At 44.6% G+C, this 22,536-nt stretch overlaps 1 protein-coding gene across 6 annotated transcripts in view; it reads left to right on the plus strand.

The window, feature by feature from the left end:
- The window catches only part of SLC35F4 (solute carrier family 35 member F4), a 363,727-nt gene that overhangs the window by 223,761 nt on the left and 117,430 nt on the right, over window positions 1-22,536 (plus strand). Inside the window, exon 1 of one of the 6 annotated variants that reach the window (XM_073637523.1) lies at window positions 10,421-10,745. The exons of 4 other annotated variants lie outside the window; for them this stretch is intronic. In XM_073637523.1, the coding sequence (XP_073493624.1) occupies window positions 10,670-10,745 (76 nt within the window). In that variant the 5' untranslated portion in view covers window positions 10,421-10,669. Of the gene's footprint in view, window positions 1-10,420; window positions 10,746-22,536 lie in introns of those variants that run through there. One more of the 6 variants, XM_073637525.1, reaches the window with a different exon arrangement.

The raw sequence follows: 22,536 nt of genomic DNA on the forward strand, positions 1-22,536 counted from the left end.
CATAGAGCAGGGCCACAGTAACGACAAATTCCCATTAGAAAGGAGAGAGTCTGCTATACAGTTATAGGGTATGCAGTGAGTCTAACGGCTGACCAAATTTAGGAAAAACCCCACTAACAATTTAAAGAGACAAAGAGCAGGGCCACAGTATTGACAAATTCCCATTAGAAAGGAGAGAATCTCCCATAGTGTTGGCCTATGCAGTGAATGCAAGGGCTGCCAAAAATTTGGAGGCACTTCAATGCCCCTTGGAAGAGACGTGGAGAAGGGCCTCATAAAAAATGTTCCCATTAGAAAGGAGTGGGCCTCCTATACTTGTAATGCCCATGCACTAAGTGTATGGGCTGACAAATATTTACCCCTGGGGGGTATACATGAACATACTGTAGAATTTTTTTTTTTACGGGCATCATAAACACCATTTAAAAAAATTATGTGGGTGTTGCATCATGGACCACGGTCACCCTGGTGATATGGTGGTGGAGGATGAGGAGAAGGAGGAGAAGAGCAAATAGCCAAACTCAGGAAGCGTATACCCATGTGTGGGTGTGAAAAGGTGCATGGGAATACACCTCCCAAGAAAAGACACTGGATGTGAGTTTATGTTATGCTGCTATCATTCGGTGCTGTTGAGAAGTCTGGCCCAATCCAGCCCTTGTTCATTTTTATAAGAGTCAGCCTGTCAGCATTTTCAGTTGACAGGCGGATGCGCTTATCAGTTATAATTCCACCAGCGGCACTAAAAACCCGCTCTGATAAAACGCTGGCAGCAGGGTAGGCCAGAACCTCCAAGGCATAGAGAGCTAGTTCATTCCACGTATCCAGCTTCGATACCCAATAATTATAAGGCACAGAGGAATCACGGAGGAACTTTGCACTCCTTGTGAGAGTACCCCGTGCCTCAGGGCCTGTGCGATGGGAGGGTCTGAGAAAACTCTCCCAGAACTTTGACAGTGTTCCCCTGCCTCTGCTGGATTGAAGTTGTGTCTCTCTCACCTGTACTCCTTGGTTGTCCAACGAAGTGTGCCCTCTGCCGCCAGCGTTTTCAGATTGGAATTTTTTTAATAGTTCCGCAACAAGGGCCTTCTGGTACAGCCCCATTTTTGTAGACCTGTCTGCCTCAGGAATAAGAGATATAAAGTTCTCCTTGTAGCGTGGGTCTAGAATTGTCACCAACCAGTAATGACTGTCTCCCAAAATTTTGAGAGCGCGAGGATCATGGGAAAGGCAGCGTAACATAAACTCAGCCATGCGTGCCAGACTACTAACAGGCAAGACTTCCGTGTCCTCACCAAGAGGATGACTGACCATGCTCTCCTCCTCCTCCTCTCTGTCCTCAGGCCAGCCACGCTGAACAGACGGTATGACAGCTGTGCAGGTAGTACCGTCTATAGTGCATGAAACTAGCTCCTGTCCTTCCTCCTCCTCCTCTTCCTCATTGTCACCCAATCCACGTTGGGATGAGATGAGGCTTGGCTGTGTGTAATCACCCTGTATGGTTCCTTGTTCCATCTCATACTGCCCCGCCTCCAATGCATCCTCTTTGATTGTGAGCAGAGAGCGTTTCAGAAGACAGAGAAGCGGGATGGTAACGCTAATTATGGCGTCATCGCCACTCACCATCTTGGTGGAGTCCTCAAAGTTTTGGAGGATGGTACATATGTCTGACATCCATGTCCACTCCTGAGGTCTTATGTGTGGAGTCTGAACTGAATACTGACGGCCTTGTTGATGCTGGTACTCAACAACTGCCCTCTTCTGCTCATAAATCCTTCCCAACATCTGCAGTGTTCAAACGCGTGGGGACATCACACACCAGTCTGTGAGCCAGAAGCTGCAAACGCTGCTGAAACATGGCAAGGGCGGTGGAAGCTGTAGCTGACTTTCTAAAATGGGCACACAGGCGGCGTACTTTAACAAGCAAATCCGGCAGCTCTGGGTAGGATTTGAGAAACCGCTGAACCACAAGGTTAAGCACATGGGCCAGGCATGGTGCATGAGTGAGCTCGCCTCAGAGCCGCCACCAGGTTCCGGCCATTGTGACACACGACCATGCCTGGCTGTAGGTTCAGCGGTGTGAGCCACAGATCTGCCTGCTCTTTCAGAGCTGTCCACAACTCTTCAGCATTGTGCGGTTTGTCAACTAAGCATATTAGCTTCAGCACAGCCTGTTACCGCTTGGCCGCTGCAGTGCTTCCAGTTTGTGACTGATGTGGTCATTTCAGAGATGGAGGCTGAAGAGGAGGAGGAGGCTGAGGAGGATAAGGTGCAGGAGATGTAGACCATGGGGGCAACCCTGATTGACCTAGGGCCTGCAATCCTTGGCGTCGGGAAGACGTGTTCCGTCCCAAGGTCCGACTGGGTGCCGGCTTGCACTATGTTAACCCAGTGTGCCATCAGCGAGATGTACCGTCCCTGCCCACAAGCACTTGTCCACGTGTCCGTGGTTAGGTGGACTTTCCCGGTAACTGCGTTGTTGAGGGCACGGCTAATGTTTTGGGACACGTGCTTGTGTAATGCAGGGACTGCACACCTGGAGAAATAGTGGCGGGCTGGGGACCAAGTACCGAGGGACGGCCGCCGCCATCAGGTTGCGGAATGCTTCTGTCTCCACGAGCTTAAAAGGCAACATTTTGAGCGCAAGCAGTCGTGAAATTTGAGAATTTAGTAGTGTGGCTTGTGGGGCATTGGCTGCATATTTGCGCTTGCGTTCCAAGGACTGGGGTATGGACAACTGAACGCTGCGCTAGGACAAGGACATGGACATGGACGTGCTTCCTGATGCTGCTACTTGAGAGTGCGCAATGACAGGTGCAGGGCAGGAGGCATCTTCGCATGCACCATGGACAGGGGATTGGCTTGCATGCACAAAAGCAGAAGAAGCAATGGTGCCACCTGCAGACACTGTTCCTGGACCCTGGGGTTCGGCCCACAAAGTCGGGTGCTTTGCTGCCATGTGCCTGATCATGCTGGTGGTGGTCAGGCTGGTCGTTTTGCCACCCCTGCTGATGCTGGCCTGGCAGGTGGTGCAAATAGCCTTTTTGGGGTTATCGGCAGAGTCTTTAAAAAACAACCAGACTCGGGAAGACCTAACAGTTGTACTGGCAACTTCCTTCGTGTTGGTGTTACGGGGAACGGTTGCCTGCCTTCTGTCTGCGGCCACCACACTGCTTCTTCCTGCCTGTTGGGGTGCTCTGCCTCCCTCCCCCTGTATGCTGCTGTCCTCGCTCTGCATGTCCTCCTACCAGGTTGGGTCAGTTACTATATCATCCACCACCTCGTCTTCCACTTCCGCACCCTGGTCCTCCTCCTGACTTTTTGGCAATTGTGTCTCATCATCGTCCACCTCTTGTGACACTTTCCCACCGTCGCCTTCGTGTGACCGTGGCTGCTCAAATATTTGGGCATCGCTACACGCGATTTCCTCTTGCCCCGCTTCAAGTGGACCGGGCGAGAGGCCCGAATCTATAAATGGAAAAGTGAAAAGCTCTTCAGAGTGTCCAAGTGTGGTATCAGTTGTCTCCGGGCACTCAGCATGGTGGGAGGAAGGAGGATCAGGGTGAGGAATATGTGGTCCAGACTCATGGCTACTGAGACTTGACCGTGTGGAAGACAGGGTGGTGGTGGTGGTGTTGGTGGCTAAGTGACTGGAAGCATTATCCGCTATCCAACCAACAACCTTTTGATACTGCTCTGGGTTCAATAGTGGTGTGCTGCGGTCCCCTAGGAATTGGGACAGGAAGGTCAGGCGAGAAGATGTGGGTGTTTGTTGTGGCACAATTTCAGCTTGCCCACGGCCTTGTCCTCGGCTTCTGCATGCACCATCACCATCACGTCCAGTTCCCCATCCTTGCCACGTGCCTTGTCCATTTTAAATGGAGGACAGTATCTTCCACGCTCACTACAAATGACTGAGTTTGGAGCGAACTTTTATGTGATCAGTGTGACGGAGAAAACAGAGTTTTAAATACCTGGCCTGTAGGTAAGTAGTTCGAGCAGCAAACTGGTGTGAATTGCTTCACTGACACACCGAAAGAAATTTTTAATGGAGGCCAGAAATGGCAGTATTTTCTGACAACGTATATGTGATCCGTGTGACGGAGAAAACAGAGTTTTAAATACCTGGCCTGTAGGTAATTAGTTTGAACAGCAAACTGGTGTGAATTGCTTCACTGACACACTAAAGGAAATTTTTAATGGAGACCAGAAATGGCAGTATTTTCTGACAACGTATATGTGATCCGTGTTACGGAGAAAACACAGTTTTAAATAGCTGGATTTCTAGTGCTGTAATATGGAAAGGACCTGGCTGTATTCTGCAGTGCCAACAAGCAAATGGCGCAGAAAACGGTGTTCTCTGGATTGCTTTTTAAGTAAATAATGAGGATTAAGATCCAAAAAAGTATTCCTGGCCCCTGAGACTTGGGCCTTTGTATAGAAATATCTAACAGCAGCAGAAGGCAGAATTGGAATGGAGCCTCTTGTGCTATATGAAATGCAGTCTGCTATATACACCACCTGCCTGCCTATATACACTGCCTGCCTGATATCTCTGCAGATGGATTGGTTAGTCCTCAAAAGGACTGTTTGTTTAGATGGATATGGGTAATGTACGGTTTTTCTCCCTACACTACCTAATAAACAAGCAAATCTCTCCCTGACGCAGCTGCACCTCTCTCTTCTCTGCCTGATTCCGGAGTGACTGTGAGGAGCATGGCAGCGCCAGGTCTGATATAGACCTGATGACGCTGTGCGGCCAGCCAATCACTGTAATGCCACAACCAACATGGCTACGGCATTACAGTGAGTGGCAGGCAATCCCTGCATGTTGATTGGCGCTCTAAAGAGCGCCAAACATGCAGGGAGGGGACCCGAGCTCCCGCCGAGCAACCCTGGAAATACTCGGAGAGCGCCGAGCATCTCAAGCATTGAGATGCTCGGGCGAGCACCGAGCAGTAGCGAGCATACTCGCATATCACTACTAAATACCCATGTCCTAAAAGAGGAGACACCAGAATTTTAAATGGTGCATAGTTGGTGTGGAGGTCCACTTTTAGATTTCACATTGGTGCCCCAGGTTACGGCTTTAAATTTGCAATAAAGTGATCCTCGCCAGTAATACAATACTATGTACCATCTGTATTTTTGGCAGTGAGGCATCCCCCTTTATAGGATCTAATTATCACTGAAGAATACGCTATGAATTCAATAGCTAAACAAATTAGATGACGTGAAATTAAAAATGGAAAGCGGAAAATCTTTGCAGGTTTTACAGAAGGTCTGTGTTTTTGCCTTGATGCACAGTTTACCCAGGCGTAGGGGTTGGGAACTGATTCTGGAGTTAGTCTCTAATGCTGCGTATAAAGCTTGCGCTTACTGATCAGTCATTAGGCTTAGATGGGAACCGCACAAATGAATTGGTTCTGTAAAGGGGAATAATAGACAGCCGGCACTATCTCACACACCGCTGAGTGTATAGAGTTATTTTGCAGCTGCTGAATTCTAATTTGCTCGGTAGCAAACATTTGTGACATTAGCATATTGGAGCATATGACATGACAATAGGGCTTACTCTATTATTTAGAGTGCGGCACCACGTATCTCTTTTAATACCGCTCTGCAGTGTATTGTGCGCCAATATGTTCTATGCAGTGGAAAGACGGAAAGGGCCCAAGGTCATAAAGCGTGCAGAGATGTGACGCACGTATCAAAGTAAAATGTGGGAAATTATCTGAATTATAGAGAAAAAAATCAAATCATAACAATTTTTCTTGAACGTTTGATATGTTATGTGTTCTCCTGTAGATATAAATTCTGATAGCTGTATTGAATTTTAAAAGAGTGTGTATCCTGATTTCTTTTTAATACATACAACTATGCGCTGATACATGTCATTATTTTTTTTTGCTGCTTCAATTTTCGCAATGAATATTTTTTTTTAATTTCTTAAAGATTTCCTTAACAACAGCCATGTGGACATAAGAAATTTAAAGGGGCTGACCACTTTATTTTTAGAGCTGAAAATTACTTATTGATAACTTGGGGAGAATGTTGTGGGCTTGCGCTGAAATGTGCATAGGCCACTGTGTAGGTGGAGGGAGGAGGAGCTGAGCTGGCCTGATCACCTATTGTTAAAGGAGGTGTCCACTTCTGGATGACCCCTTCATAATGGCCCCAGGGTGCTGCATGAATTAAAAACAAAATCTATACCTACTTCCGATAGCGGATCCGCTTCTCCGCTCCCAGTTCTGTGTCTCTCATTGATATCCCAACATAAACAATGTCATAAATAATAGGGGGAATCATACTGTTTGTGGTGGGCTATGGGAGTCATTATACTATGTGTGGACTGTTGGGGCCATCATGCTGTGGGGGCAGCATAACGTGAGGGGAAGTGTGAGTGCCATCATACTGTGTGGGGGAACTGTGGCTATCATACTGTGTGTGGGGGAAATCATACTGTGTGGGGGGAGCTGTGGGTGAATCGTGCTGCATGGAGGTGACTGGGGGAATCATATTGGCTGTGGGGTCCTCGTACTGTGTTTGGGGTCTGTGGAGGAATCATACTGTGTGTGGGGATCTGTGAGCAGGGAGCTGTTGTTCAAGGTACATTTATACTTATTCTACATACTTAAGGCTAAATAACAGGAGCAGCACAATGATATACTTTATAATAAGCAGTAAATTATATGTTTTTATTAACTGCTACTGGTAAGATTATTGGGTGTGGGGGGCATCATAGTGTGTGTGGGGGTCTGTGGGGGAATCATACTGTGTGTGGGTGTCTGTGGCGCATTATAGTGTGCGTGGGGAGCTGCTGATTAAGGTACCTTTATACTTATATATATTTATATATACTAAAGGCTGAATAACAGGAGCAGTGTGATTATAAACTTTATAAAAAGCAGTAAATGATATTTTTTTTGATTAAAGAAGCACTCCTCCTCCCATCAAAGTTTTTATCCTCTTAATATATTGCAATCTTCATATTATATGGCACTATGTACTTACAATTTCTTATTTTGCCTTTCTACCCAGTAAATTCTTCTCTTCTCTGCTCTGTGTAGAAACAGGAAGTCTCTTTTACCTGCAAAAATCATTCCCCTCTTCAACTCCTGACCCAGCTATTCCCTCCTCCTACCTGCCAGGGACTTTTGCAGTGACTTATGACTCATAGAGGGAAAAGAGACCTCCTGTTTATACATAGGGATTAAGCTAGTGAATTTTTAATCAGGTGATATCATAGACCTAATAGAAAAGAGAATAATTAGCTGGGTAAAAGGTCAAAATGAGCAATTGTAAGTACACAGTGCTGTATATTATGATGACTGCAATACACTAAGAGGATAAAAACTTTGATGGGAGGGCTTGTTTATCTGCTACTTGTAAGAATACATGTTACAATAAGCCCTATAGTAACATGTGTTTGCAATAGCAGATAGTCAACATTTATTTTGCTCAATATTAAACAATTTAAAAATAATATTAAATAATAATATGTTGGCATGGTGGTTAATGTCTCTAATGTAGGCACTTGGGAAAATGAATTGCCCATCCCTGATGTCATAATATAACAGAGGTGTAATCTTCATTGCCTGCTACCTGTGATCTCTAAACAAGAAGTGTTAGCCAATTGTGAGGCTCAGTGTGAAAATTGCAAGATTTCATTTTTTTTGTAATACATAATAAAAACCCTAATTTTTTTCAAAGATAAATTAAAAATGACTGCTCGATGCAAGGAATAGATCATTTATGTCTATAGATTCCAGTTAATGAGGAAACAGAAAAATTGTGGGTGTGAGGAGTTGCTGATAGGCATACACAATGACAAAGAATGAACTTTCCAGCACAGAGGAGGTGACTGTGATGAAAACTTCCAGTTTGGAGTCCACTAAAAGGCTCTTATCCTATTAAAATATACAATATACAGTACAAACCAAAAGTTTGGACACACCTTCTCATTTAAAGATTTTTCTGTATTTTCATGACTATGAAAATTGTACATTCACACCGAAGGCATCAAAACTATGAATTAACACATGTGAAATTATATACTTAACAAAAAAGTGTGAAACAACTGAAAATATGTCTTATATTCTAGGTTCTTCAAAGTAGCCACCTTTTGCTTTGATGACTGCTTTGCACACTCTTGGCATTCTCTTGATGAGCTTCAAGAGGTAGTCACCAGAAATGGTTTTCACTTCACAGGTGTGCCCTGTCAGGTTTAATAAGTGGGATTTCTTGCCTTATAAATGGGGTTGGGACCATCAGTTGTGTTGTGCAGAAGTCTGGTGGATACACAGCTGATAGTCCTACTGAATAGACTGTTAGAATTTGTATTATTTTGTACTTCGTTGCTCTGTTACAGAGATAATCACATATGCTGCTTTTGGGGCACAGGATATGAAATCTCTGCTTGCAGACCAACTGGGGGTTTCTTCAGAGTCTTCTCTGGGCAAATGCGCTTTCACACTTCCCTCCCAGATGCTGTCAATCACAATTTAACATACTTTGAGATTAGCTGCCGAGCTGTGATTAGCAGCATCTGGGAGGGATGGATGAAAGCGCACGTCTGCAGTGAAGAAATGCCCAGTTGGACTGCAAGCAGAAATTTCACATACTACGCTCCAAAAGCAACAAATGTGAATATCTCTGCAATAGAGCGACACAGCAAAAAATGTAAAAGAGTGTAAAAATCGGGGGAACTCAGGGATTTTTGCAAGATCTTTAACTTAATTCTTATGTGCAAGTTGTTCGCCAGGCAATCTCTGCATGTGTCATAGCTGTCTAACAGCCGTGACACTTGCAGGCGCGGCGACAATGAATGAAACGCCGAGCACGCAAAAAGGGTTAATGAGACATTCCTGATCACCACTACTGATTACCCTTTTTTCTCATGCTCCCCTTCCCCTCTCCTATATGTAAACTCTTGCAAGTGAATGCTATACATGACCTCTATACTTTTACAAAGAAGGCATAAGGAGTAGGCAAAAGCGTAATTTAGCACGGTCAGCTCCAGGTAAATAGAACTGCTTAGTGGGTGTACTATTTTAAAGGGGTTTTCCACTACTAGGACAACCGCTTCTCAATCTCAATATTTGCTCCCATTAAAATAAAAACACTTATACTCACCTCCCATGCTGGTGCCACTACAGTGGTGTCAGCACTCGTGTTCATAGGGCTCACGTAAGGTTTTGTCATGTGAGTTCGGCCCCCAATCAGTGCTGGCCTTCAGACTTATAAGTAATCAAAAGGTAATGAGCGGCCAGCCGCAGCTCTGACTTCCTGTTGATTACTTATACTTCCGAAGGTGGGGACAGTGACGCCAGCGGTGATTGGGCTCCGGACGTGAGGACATAACAACCTCATGTGAGCCCCGGGAATGCGAGTGCTGGAACGGCGCTAGAACTGGAGGTGAGTATAAGTGTTTTGATTTTAGCGGGGGCAAACATTCCGATTGAGAACAGGTTTGTCCGAGCAGTGGACAACCCCTTTTACTCTTCATAGGTAAAACTGGCCTACAAAATCTTACTTTTTTGTGTTAAATGCATGAAATAGGCTGTTTCTTATGGTAGATTGTCCCAATTCCAAATCTGCTTTCAGAACTTTTCTATCGGGGAAGGGATTTTGAGTACCATGTGTTTAAATTTTTAAAAATTTTTTGAAATTTTAACAGAAATTATTTAATACAAATGTTAGTTTATTTAATTATATAAAAAAACTGTTCTTGAATATTTAGCTGCAAACACTTCCATTTTTAGTTCCCAACAGTAGTAGCATTTTTGGGCTCAATTTCCCTTTATAACGACCTTCAAGTAACGCGATGTCCTGATGAAACCGCTCCCTTGTGATTGTCACTGACATCTCCAAGCTTATCGGGGAAAAAATCTAAATGGGACTCCAGGAAATGTATCTTGAGAAACGTATTGCATCCCAATTCTTTGTAGCGTTGTAATAACTCAGTCACAAGATCTCTATAGTTTGGTGCTTTATGATTATTATGTCCAAAGTTAAACCAAAATTATGGAAAATTAGTGCTCGAAAGGAAAATTTTGAATGCAGATTTGGAATCAGCACTCAAAAATGCTTTAAGAACAACCAATAGTACTCATTTAATAAAATCGAATTTGAGGCTCCCTATTGAGGTCTTGTGATTGGTGCACTTTAAGGAGTAGAAGTTTTCAGAAAAAAAAAAACATAATGCATGCAGAATTGTTCAGCTTTCCAACCCAGTGCATGTTTAAATAAATAGCCTGTTTATAAAATAAGCATTTCAAGCTGGGAAATAGATATGTTATAATAATGCAAAAAAATAAAAATAAAAGAGAAAAAAGAGAAAGGAAACCTCTGTGGTCCTCGCTCCTGCTGCCTCCTATGATTGTGGGAAGGTGGGGTTGCACATTAACTGCTGAGCCTAACAATTGAAGGCTGCTAAGTGCTGGCATAGGTCAAGAATTGTTTGAAATGTTGCAAATGGTTTCCCTGGGTAACAGCAAATCAGGTTCTCCAGGCTCAGAGCTGCATCTCCAAAACGACAGCCAGGTATCAGCATCAGAAGCAGCAGCCACAGCAGCCAGTGTATGACTGCAAGGACAGAGAGCAATGTCTGGACTGCAGGGACCGGGGAGAGCCAGCTGCTGCCTGTAAACTTCACCCCTCCAGCACCACCATGAAGAAGCACTCAGCTAAGGTGGCCCCTGTCTCACCCTTCAGTGTCTCAGAATTACATGCAGCGATCATAGACGGTAATGATCTCCTTACTCTATGGCAGCACTGCTCATCTGTGCAACTTCTCTGCTCCTCAAGTTCTTTGCACTAGATAGGAATTGTCGGTCCATGGCTTGTGATCAGTTGCATGTTATAATGTGGCATTTTGTTGCCTTGCAGCCTTAGAAACAATGTAATAGAAATGTCTACATCCATTTATGCAGTATAGATAACTGGGATGTCTGTGTATTTGCATATATGCAGTATATTTGGATAGCTGTATAGAAAGCTGCTTTTTTTTGTGGAATTGATCATGTAATTATTTGGATGAATGTTGTAAATGCTTATAGTAATGCACCAAGTTGGTACATAGTAGTTTTACTTGAAGTTGTATGGATGTCTTATCCTGAGTTGAGCGCATTGTAGACTCAGTTTTGCTACATTGACAAACTCTACTCTGTTTCTAAAAAGTAGCTGTCTTTGCTTAGTGCACATAGTAGCTATGTCTTTGCTTAGTGCACATAGTAGATACGGCTTTGCTTCTTGTGTAAGAAGAGTTCCTCTTTATATGCAAATCCTACTTTATTCAATTGTCAGGGGGGCAAAATAAATGTGCTTTTATCCAGTAACTTTAGGATGCTATCAGTTATCACCTTAGCCTAGCGGATGCAATTTTTGGATTTATATATGTTTATGCTTTTGCTATAAAGATACAACTTTTGTAACGTCGTAGAGGGGTTGTTTGTTGTTTTTGTGCAATTTATTGTAATAATATAACATGTTATTGATGGGTTGGGGGTTAAACTGCTATATTAGGTATTATCATAAAACTGTCTGCAACCTGCACCACCTTCACCCCGAGACAGTATCAATGTCTTGCAGTCACTTTATTATCCCCAAATATTTGAATCCTTACAGTACTGCAGTCTCCTCTTCACCTTGAGACTCCAGATGAAGCACAACAAACTAGTGATAGTTTGCGGAAATAATGATGGGTAGGAGATTTATTACCAGGGCGGGAATAAGGTTTTTTGGTTTGGTGATATCCACTTTTCCCTCTGCGGTATGCCCTTCTAATAGCACTTAAAATCCCGCAGTTTTGTCAAAGCCATTATGGGGCGTCCTCGTCGGACTGTCCTTTTAACCCCTTCCTCTCTGTAGTGCAGAGTTGTTGGTTGGAGGCTCTGCGCTGTTGTGCCCTGTGATGCGCTGATGCTGCTGCAGTCTCCACTCTCACAATATTCAAGTCTTGTCTGTGGTGACAACAACCTGACGTCAGCCCTAATGCTCAAAAGAGAGAGAGAGATGAAGGGGAATATAGCCACTGTTAAACTGTAGCAATAATAATCCATGACTGTCCAGATAACCTTGTCCATGCCTGAAAGGATGTGCAGACTGAATGCAGTATTTCTGTCGCATGGTATTTAATGACAACACTGCTGTGGTGCTGGATACTTTACATTCGGTCTTTTTTTTTTCATATAGAATTATATGGGATTGGAAGACGGAGACTAAAGGGTTAGTCCGTGAGTTCGGGGCGTAGGGTATACAACGTGAATGTACTACGGCAAATCAGTTATTTCTGTATTAATAGAAAAGATTTGCATTCTGCATACTAAACTGTAGCTACTTTATATGGATGAGTGAGAAGGAACAAATGTAGGTAGACAACGGCATGTTTAGTACAGATAAACCCATGAATCATTGGACTTCGGTTTCATTCCGGTTAGTTCTATTGGATGCGAATATCCGAAATCTCACTTGTAGATAGAAGTCCTTCAGTTGCCCTTGTCTATCAAGTTGGTGAAAATGTTACTTGCATCTGCTTCCTAGACCCCTAAAGGGCAAATCTGACTACTTATACTGTGCTACGAGAGCAAATCATTGCATTAATAGCAAAGTAACTCTTGAACTTGGCACAGTGACCCTGAATGGTGGCATATACAGTAACTACTGGATCTGTAGGCATGCCACCATATATGTATGCCTAGAAGTAATACTTCAAGGGGTGAATACATCAATAATACACCATACATGAAAACGTGTCATAATTTATTTTTCTCTTGGATTTTGTAAAAGCATAAGTGAAACTGTTGTCCCTCCGTGTAAAATCATAGATTTCTATAGGGACTGAATTATGAACCAATAGAACATGATTTCCTAATTTTTTCATCTTTTAAGGGGTCTAATCTTACCCAGTAAACGTAAAGGTAAGAATAAACTAACAAAAGAAAATGAGGAGACAAGATATCATATTCTTAATTAGGTTTTCAAGTTGGACCCCAACATTTTTTTGAGGACGTCTCAAGGACTTCTTTGAGGTATGAGCGGCATCAACGTGTAAATAATTTATGTTTTTTTCATGACTATTTTTGCACATTTTACTATTTATATAAAATAATTAAATAAAGAGAATAATAGTAGTATCGAGCAATACAACAATAAGTTTATTTCAATTTAATGGACTTTATGATACAAGTGTGAAGCATAAGTGATTCTACATAGGAATATACAGTAAAGCTGATAATAAGTGCACCTTTCAGTTTTGGAGCTGGATGATTTCTGTAGCTGCGGAGTAGTGGTAAAATATAGATTTTTTTCTTACAATATACCTTCATACCTTCCTTGTATCTGAAAGCATATATTTACATTTTTCTATAGTACGATAAAGGGGTTGTCCAGCAAATTAAAAATATATTTTTATATGATATGTAAAATATTTGAATTTACTAATGTACGTTATTGCTTCAGCCCCTCTCCTGGTCCCCCCAGCTCCATTTCTGAATTTGACTAAAGCCAGGAAGGGAGCGGCCCCCATTTTTGTATCAGCATGTGATCAGTGATGTGCTGGGTGGGGGCTGTCTGGCTTACTTTACTTTTTAACCCTCTTCTCTTTCACATCAGATGAAGAGACAAAGAAGGGGACTGGCTTGGCTAATAAAGTGAGCCCAAAAGTCATCCCCTTTCAAGCACATAATTGGTTGCATGCCGAATCCCTTCTGTTGGGACTAACATGGAAGTGAAGTTTCTGTAACTAATAGAGGGGCATGAAAACCTAGACATCACTGCAGATTTTAACAATAAATCATATTAGAGACTATACTCCATGCTAAAATAAATAATTTTTCTTATGCTTGTAAAACACACATACGCTGCAGTAACATCTAGCTCCCATGTACAGGAATTACACAGCAGAGGACACTGGATCCTTGGTTAGGACAAATCGGAAAGGAAATATATCCTGGACAAGAAGTGTGTGTTCAGAGTTGTTCCTGTAGGTGCGATGTGTGCAGAGATCATGTGTGCAGCTTAGTCAGAGAGCCCAGACACAAGAGAAGCCAGGGCAAAATAACTGGATACATGAGAAGAGGAATTATAATCTTCTGGTCCCAGGGCCGGTTTTAGACAAAGTTGGGCCCTGGACTAAAGTTTAAAGTGGGGCCCAAATGCTGATTGCACCATCACACAGAAACATTTCAGTTGTATTTACATATGCAGAGTTCAGGCCGTTAAACAAGCGTGATCGACAATATTGAAGTCCTTCGGTGCTTGTTTCCCGGCCTCTTTACATCGGCTGAGGAAGAATGATGCGGACAGAACAATCACTAGTAGATCAATCTGTCCCTATACAGTTACAGCACGTCTGCCATTGGCACCGGGTGATGTGCTGCTGAGAACAATGATTTTTGTGTCGGCATAAACAATCCAGTCACTCAAAAAGGCAGCATTTTGCTCATTAAGTATAATGCACCCCATAGTCCTCCACATAGTATAATGCACACCCTATAGTCCTCCATACAGTATAATGCACTCACCATAGTCCTCCATATAGTATAATGGGCCCCATACCCCTACACATAGTATGATGTGCCCCATACTCTTCCACATAGTATAACACACTCCCCATAGTCCTCCATATAGTATAACACACTCCCCATAGTCCTCCATATACTATAACACACTCCCCATAGTCCTCCATATAGTATAACACACTCCCCATAGTCCTCTATATAGTATAACACACTCCCCATAGTCCTCCATATAGTATAACACACTCCCCATAGTCCTCCATATAGTATAACACACTCCCCATAGTCCTCCATATAGTATAACACTCTCCCCATAGTCCTCCATGTAGTATAACATACTCCCCATAGTCCTCCATATAGTATAACACACTCCCCATAGTCCTCCATATAGTATAACACACTCCTCATAGTCCTCCATATAGTGTTATGCACTCCCCATAGTCTTCCATATAGTATAACACACTCCCCATAGTCCTGCATATAGTATAACACTCTCCCCATAGTCCTCCATATAGTATAACACACTCCCCATAGTCCTCCATATAGTATAACACGCTCCCCATAGTCCTCCATATAGTATAACACACTCCTCATAGTCTTCCATATAGTATAACACACTCCCCATAGTCCTCCATATAGTATAACACACTCCCCATAGTCCTCCATATAGTATAACACTCTCCCCATAGTCCTCCATATAGTATAACACACTCCCCATAGTCCTCCATATAGTATAACACGCTCCCCATAGTCCTCCATATAGTATAACACACTCCCCATAGTCTTCCATATAGTATAACACACTACCCATAGTCCTCCATATAGTATAACGCACTCCCCATAGTCCTCCATATAGTGTTATGCACTCCCCATAGTCTTCCACATAGTATAATGCACTCCCCATAGTCTTCCATATAGTATAATGCAGCGCTGAAGGTAATTGAGGAAATTAGAGTTGGAACCAGCTCAACATACCAGAGTAATTAAAAATTCACAAAATCTTTATTGGAAATCCTTTAAAAATAAAATTGCTGAAAAATTGGGCATCTCACAAAACAAAGCAATAAAGAGGGGTGATGTGTATAACAGGAATCAGTCCAAAACTGATTTGGACTGATTCATGTTATACAGACCACCCCTCTTAATTGCTTTGTTGTCTGAGATGGCCAATTTTTCAGCAATTTTATTTTTAAAGGATTTCCAATAAAGATTTTATGAATTTTTAATTACTCCGGTGTGTTGAGCTGGTTCCAACTCTAATTTCCTCAATTACCCCATAGACCTCCATATTGTATAATGCATACCCCATAGTCCTCCATACAGTATAATGAACTCCCCATAGTTCCTGATAGAGTATAATGCAGCCCCCATAGAGTACATACAGTATAATGCACTCCCCATAGTCCTCCAGTATTATGGCCACCATGTACTCACTGATTTAAAAAAAAATACAATACTCACCTCTCCTTGTTCCACCATTGCTCCGGCCTCTGCAGCATGTCTCAGCAGCTCCACTACCCAGCACAGCGTGGCGCGCGGTGACGTCATCGTGCCTGCTGCGTCAGAGGCAGAGGGGGAATGATGGGAGAGGGAGCGTCACCTGACGCTCTCTTCTCCATCATTTCTTTCAACTGTATCGACATCTATGATGCAGATACAGTTGAATTCAGGGAGGGGGCGGAGCTGGACCGGGCCCCCCTGACTCACGACCCTCATAGCGGCCTCGTGGTGTGACGCTATTAGTGGCACACCACTCGCTGGGGGCCCCTGAGGGAGTGGGGACCCTAGGCAAATGCCTAGTTTGCCTGCCTCTAACGCTGGCCCTGTCTGGTCACAGTGCAAAGTATGTGCAGCAGATTATCAGGTCTGGCCTTAGGGCAGAGTCAGACTGCCATAGTTCTTGTGCGAGGATCGCATGGAAAACCTCGTACTGGCTGTCTGCTCACTGACCTGAGCTTGATAGCTGCATAGAAATCCATCATGCTGTCATGCTCAGGTTCGGAGAGGTGCCGGCCAGTCCGTTCAGTGCGATGTGATCATCGCACGAGTTATACGGCTGTGTGTCTCTGCCCTTATACTGAAGTTACCAGCAACAGGTGGAGCTTTCAGGAATCCAGGAGCAGGCAAGTAGCAGCACCACCAAAGAGCACAGCCAAGTTCTATCTCCAGAAGAGAAACAGCATGGAAAAGAGCACCGTGTGTATGTGTAAAGAGCAACTAACGGGGAGGGAAGTAATTTGTCGCATGTAATTGTCAGGATGCATTTTCGCATTGTCATAGACTGTATAAAGATGCTGAGCACCCCCTGGCACTGGAGATTGCACTGTTGTCAGTCTTGCAGGGGCCGTGTGTCTCCAGCCTTGCAGGGGCTGTGTGTCTACAGCCTTGCAGGGGCCGTGTGTCTCCAGCCTTGCAGGGGCCGTGTGTCTCCAGCCTTGCAGGGGCCGTGTGTCTCCAGCCTTGCAGGGGCCGTGTGTCTCCAGCCTTGCAGGGGCCGTGTGTCTCCAGCCTTGCAGGGGCCGTGTGTCTCCAGGCTTGCAGGGGCCGTGTGTCTTCAGCCTTGCAGGGGCCGTGTGTCTTCAGCCTTGCAGGGGCCGTGTGTCTCCAGCCTTGCAATGGTCGTGTGTCTACAGCCTTGCAGGGGCCGTGTGTCTCCAGCCTTGCAGGGGCCGTGTGTGTCCAGCCTTGCAGGGGCCGTGTGTCTACAGCCTTGCAGTGGCCGTGTGTCTCCAGTCTTACAGAGGCCGTGTGTCTCCAGCCTTGCAGGGGCCGTGTGTCTCCAGCCTTGCAGGGGCCGTGTGTCTACAGCCTTGCAGTGGCCGTGTGTCTCCAGTCTTACAGAGGCCGTGTGTCTCCAGCCTTGCAGGGGCCGTGTGTCTCCAGCCTTGCAGGGGCCGTGTGTCTCCAGCCTTGCAGGGGCCGTGTGTCTTCAGCCTTGCAGGGGCCGTGTGTCTCCAGCCTTGCAATGGTCGTGTGTCTACAGCCTTGCAGGGGCCGTGTGTCTCCAGCCTTGCAGGGGCCGTGTGTGTCCAGCCTTGCAGGGGCCGTGTGTCTACAGCCTTGCAGTGGCCGTGTGTCTCCAGTCTTACAGAGGCCGTGTGTCTCCAGCCTTGCAGGAAAAGAAAATCCCGGCACTCACGTGTTGATAATCAGTTGATTTATTCCACAACTCACACAAGACGTTTCAGCCTGTCCAAGGCTTTTTTCAATTGTGGTTAAATACATTCAGTCAAGATATTTATAAACAAATCCACGGAAATGACATAATTCTCATTAACATAAAAAAAAGAGTAGACCAATAAAAAAATTATATATAACAGAATTTACAACAACATACAAAAATTAAGCAATAATAAACTCAAGTTACACAATGAAAAAGAACAAGTGAATTCATATATTTAAATAATCCCCGACTACACATAAAACCATATACATCGCAGATTGTAAAATTTATTGCATGCATATACCACATTATATCTTTATTTCTCCATATTCTTTTAGCTAAAGATATGTAACATTTCATAGTTTTTCCAGAAAAGATCCTTAATGTTTTTAAGATTTTTTAATATTTCCCATGGAATCAAATATATCAATGACAAGTAAATTCATATATATAAATAATCTCCAACGAAATATGAGAATATAAATCCTAAAACATGGATTCCATTTCATAAATGTATCAAAAATATTCCCATCTAAATTTCTCAATGTTCTTTTTATTAAACACATTCAACATTATATAATTTTTCTGGAAAAAAATTCCTTGATATTTTTAGATTTTTTCAAAAAGATTTTTATTAGAACAATACTGTTTATTACATTTGTATATACAACTAATTCCTCATGAACAGCCTGCAACAAGTGACTAAATCTATCTTTTATTCTCTTGCCCTTTATAATTCTATTAGTAAATACCTTATAAAGAGATCAATATACTGCCATATTCCCATAGATCCCAATTCGCATAGTAGAAAAAATTCATCATATTATTTCTATATCACTTTATATCTCATTATAAATTGTAACTACATATAAAGCTACTGCTGAAGGAATAATCACAGACATACGGGAATAGAGAACATCTATGTCCTAAGTAATTCTCACCTCCCCCAGATCGTTGTCTGAGATAAGAGTGACTTTTTAAAAATTTATCCTTTGTTATCCTCTATTCCCTAAATTAGACCTTATTTATTTCATTAAAGGTGACAGTATAATTAACTGTCCACCCGTAATTCCTAGAGATACATAGGGAAACCGTCCATCTTACATCATGTCTTATCTCCGCATTCAATCTTATTTAACCCGACAAAATGTGGCAAGTATAATATGCATCCCATTTGTTCCTATGCAAATACTTCAGGATTTCATCGCATCTGAGATGTCTAGAAAGAAAAATAGGATGTATATATTACTCATTATCCTAATCACATAATACCACTAACATCATATTCTCGATTCAGGCCATTCGGATATAAAGTTCCCAAAGTATAAATCCAAAAGGCTTCCGTTGCAGGGGCCGTGTGTGTCCAGCCTTGCAGGGGCCGTGTGTGTCCAGCCTTGCAGGGGCCGTGTGTGTCCAGCCTTGCAGGGGCCGTGTGTCTCCAGTCTTGCAGGGGCCATGTGTGTCCAGCCTTGCAGGGGCCGTGTGTGTCCAGCCTTGCAGGGGCCGTGTGTCTTCAGCCTTGCAGTGGCCGTGTGTCTCCAGTCTTGCAGGGGCCGTGTGTCTCCAGTCTTGCAGGGGCCGTGTGTCTTCAGCCTTGCAGTGGCCGTGTGTCTACAGCCTTGCAGTGGCCGTGTGTCTCCAGTCTTGCAGGGGCCGTGTGTCTACAGCCTTGCAGGGGCCGTGTCTCTCCAGTCTTGCAGGGGCGGTGTGTGTCCAGCCTTGCAGGGGCCGTGTGTCTCCAGTCTTACAGAGGCCGTGTGTCTTCAGTCTTGCAGGGGCCGTGTGTCTCCAGTCTTGCAGGGGCCGTGTGTGTCCAGCCTTGCAGGGGCCGTGTGTCTCCAGTCTTGCAGGGGCCGTGTGTCTCCAGTCTTGCAGGGGCCGTGTGTCTTCAGCCTTGCAGTGGCCGTGTGTCTACAGCCTTGCAGTGGCCGTGTGTCTCCAGTCTTGCAGGGGCCGTGTGTCTCCAGTCTTGCAGGGGCCGTGTGTCTCCAGTCTTGCAGGGGCCGTGTGTCTTCAGCCTTGCAGTGGCCGTGTGTCTACAGCCTTGCAGTGGCCGTGTGTCTCCAGTCTTGCAGTGGCCGTGTGTCTCCAGCCTTGCAGGGGCCGTGTGTCTACAGCCTTGCAGGGGCCGTGTCTCTCCAGTCTTACAGAGGCCGTGTGTCTTCAGTCTTGCAGGGGCCGTGTGTCTCCAGTCTTGCAGGGGCCGTGTGTCTCCAGTCTTGCAGGGGCCTTACATGTTGAACAGCTTTAATCATAAGGAAGTGGGATTTGTTATTGATGACCAACCCCTTACATTTGTAATCGGTGGGAGTCCGACCCTTGGCAGCCCCACAGTTAGACAAGGACAGGCTCTTATCAGCAGCAGCTGATGCAGTGCTTTGGTGCATAGTGTCTCATTCTTCTTGAGTAATACTCTTGTATGACCATTGCCAACTGCTGTGAGAAAATGAGTGGCTGAGAAGTATGGTGTCATCTCTGAAACCCTCAATATATTGGTGATTAAGACTTTTGATCAGAATTATTGCTCAGTACTGCCCCCTAACTTGGCACAGCTCATATGACGTATTACCATCCCCTACTAACAAATGGACAGCAATGAAAAATAGTTTACATGTTCTTATTATGAGTTGTCTGCATTTGGGCTGTATTTACTCTGCAGTAGAAGATGAACATCTACTGTCTAACTGTAATATTATAGTGCAGTTTTAAGGCATTTTCAAGGGTGTGAAAACTATCACATGGCTGTAATTTTAGAAATTCATAGCCCAGTTCTGCCTCGGGGGATGTCATGAGTGCCGTTCATGCCTTGCTGTGCCAATAACAGCAGTGACTTGCTCATTTCAATTTCAAAGCCTTGCTTCATTGAAGGATGACCAGGTTCTGAAAATAACCTGTAATATTATATTGGTTGCATTTAAGTATTTGGAATATAACAGGTTGTAATATTGGCACTGGATCTATATACTGTATTAAATCTTTATATTCACCTGCGACAATGTTTATCCTTGATTTACTTGTCCTGTTGGGCATAGCTATAGGGAGTGCAAAGGAGGCAGTCTACTCCAGTCCTAGGAAACCCAAAGGGCCCTCTGACAAATAAAATGCTCCAAATATGATAAATGGTAGATGAAAGGCCCTGTGATAGATTTTACATTAGGCCCAGGAGCAGGGCCGGCTCCAGGTTTTTCTGGGCCCCGGGCGAAAGAGTCTCAGTGGGCCCCTTTAACACATACCACGATTCATGATGCAGAGATACAGCGGAGGAATATATATATATAGTACAATGCAAAGATTTCACTTCATGAGTGATATCTATTGTAAATTCCACAATAGCTCAGAAACCGGTGAATCGCTCCACACAGAATAGTGGCCCCCATATAAGGCTCCATACGGAATACTGGTCCCCATATAACGCCCATACGGAATACTGGCCCCCATATAAGGCCCCATATGGAATACTGGCCCCCATATAAGGCCCCATACGGAATACTTGCCCCCATATAAGGCCCCATACGGAATACTTGCCCCCATATAAGGCCCCATACGGAATACTGGCCCCCATATAAGACCCCATACGGAATACTGGCCCCCATATAAGGCCCCATACGGAATACTGGCCCCCATATAAGACCCCATACGGAATACTGGCCCCCATATAAGACCCCATACGGAATACTGGCCCCCATATAAGACCCCATACGGAATACTGGCCCCCATATAAGACCCCATACGGAATACTGGCTCCCATATAAGGCCCCATACGGAATACTGACCCCCATATAAGGCTCCATGCGGAATACTGACCCCCATATAAGGCTCCATGCGGAATACTGACCCCCATATAAGGCTCCATGCGGAATACTGACCCCCATATAAGGCTCCATGCGGAATACTGACCCCCATATAAGGCTCCATGCGGAATACTGGCCCCCATATAAGGCTCCATACGGAATACTGGCCCCCATATAAGGCTCCATACAGAATACTGGCCCCCATATAAGGCCCCATATGGAATACTGGCCCCTATATAAGGCTCCATATGGAATACTGGCCCCCATATAAGGCTCCATATGGAATACTGGCCCCCATATAAGGCTCCATACGGAATACTGGCCACCATATAAGGCTCCATACGGAATACTGGCCCCCATATGGAATACTGGCCCCCATATAAGGCTCCATACGGAATACTGGCTTCCATATAAGGCTCCATACAGAATACTGGCCCCCATATAAGGCTCCATACAGAATACTGGCCCCCATATAACGCTCCATACAGGATACTGGCCCCCATATAACGCTCCATACAGGATACCGGTCCCCATATAATGCTGCATGCAGGCTGTTACCCCCCACATAATGCCCCATACAGGCTGTCCCCCCCTTATAATGCTCCATGCAGGCTGTTACCCCCCACATAATGCCCCATACAGGCCCCTCCCTTTTAATGCTCCATGCAGGCTGTTACCCCCCACATAATGCCCCATACAGGCTGCCCCCCCCTTATAATGCTCCATGCAGGCTGTTCCCCCCCACATAATGCCCCATACAGGCCCCCCCTTATAATGCTCCATGCAGGCTGTTCCCCCCCACATAATGCCCCATACAGGCTGCCCCCCCCCCCCCTTATAATGCTCCATGCAGGCTGTTCCCCCCCACATAATGCCCCATACAGGCCCCCCCCTTTTAATGCTCCATGCAGGCTGTTACCCCCCACATAATGCCCCATACAGGCTGCCCCCCTCTTTATACTGCCCCATGCAGGCTGTCACCCCTCCTCTTTATAATGCTCCATGCAGGCTGTCACCCCTCCTCTTTATACTGCCCCATGCAGGCTGTCACCCCTCCTCTTTATAA

The sequence above is a fragment of the Phyllobates terribilis genome, unplaced genomic scaffold (assembly GCF_046119375.1).
Source record: "Phyllobates terribilis strain yellow unplaced genomic scaffold, ASM4611937v1 Scaffold_7__3_contigs__length_470593459, whole genome shotgun sequence".
NCBI classification, from domain to species: domain Eukaryota; kingdom Metazoa; phylum Chordata; class Amphibia; order Anura; family Dendrobatidae; genus Phyllobates; species Phyllobates terribilis.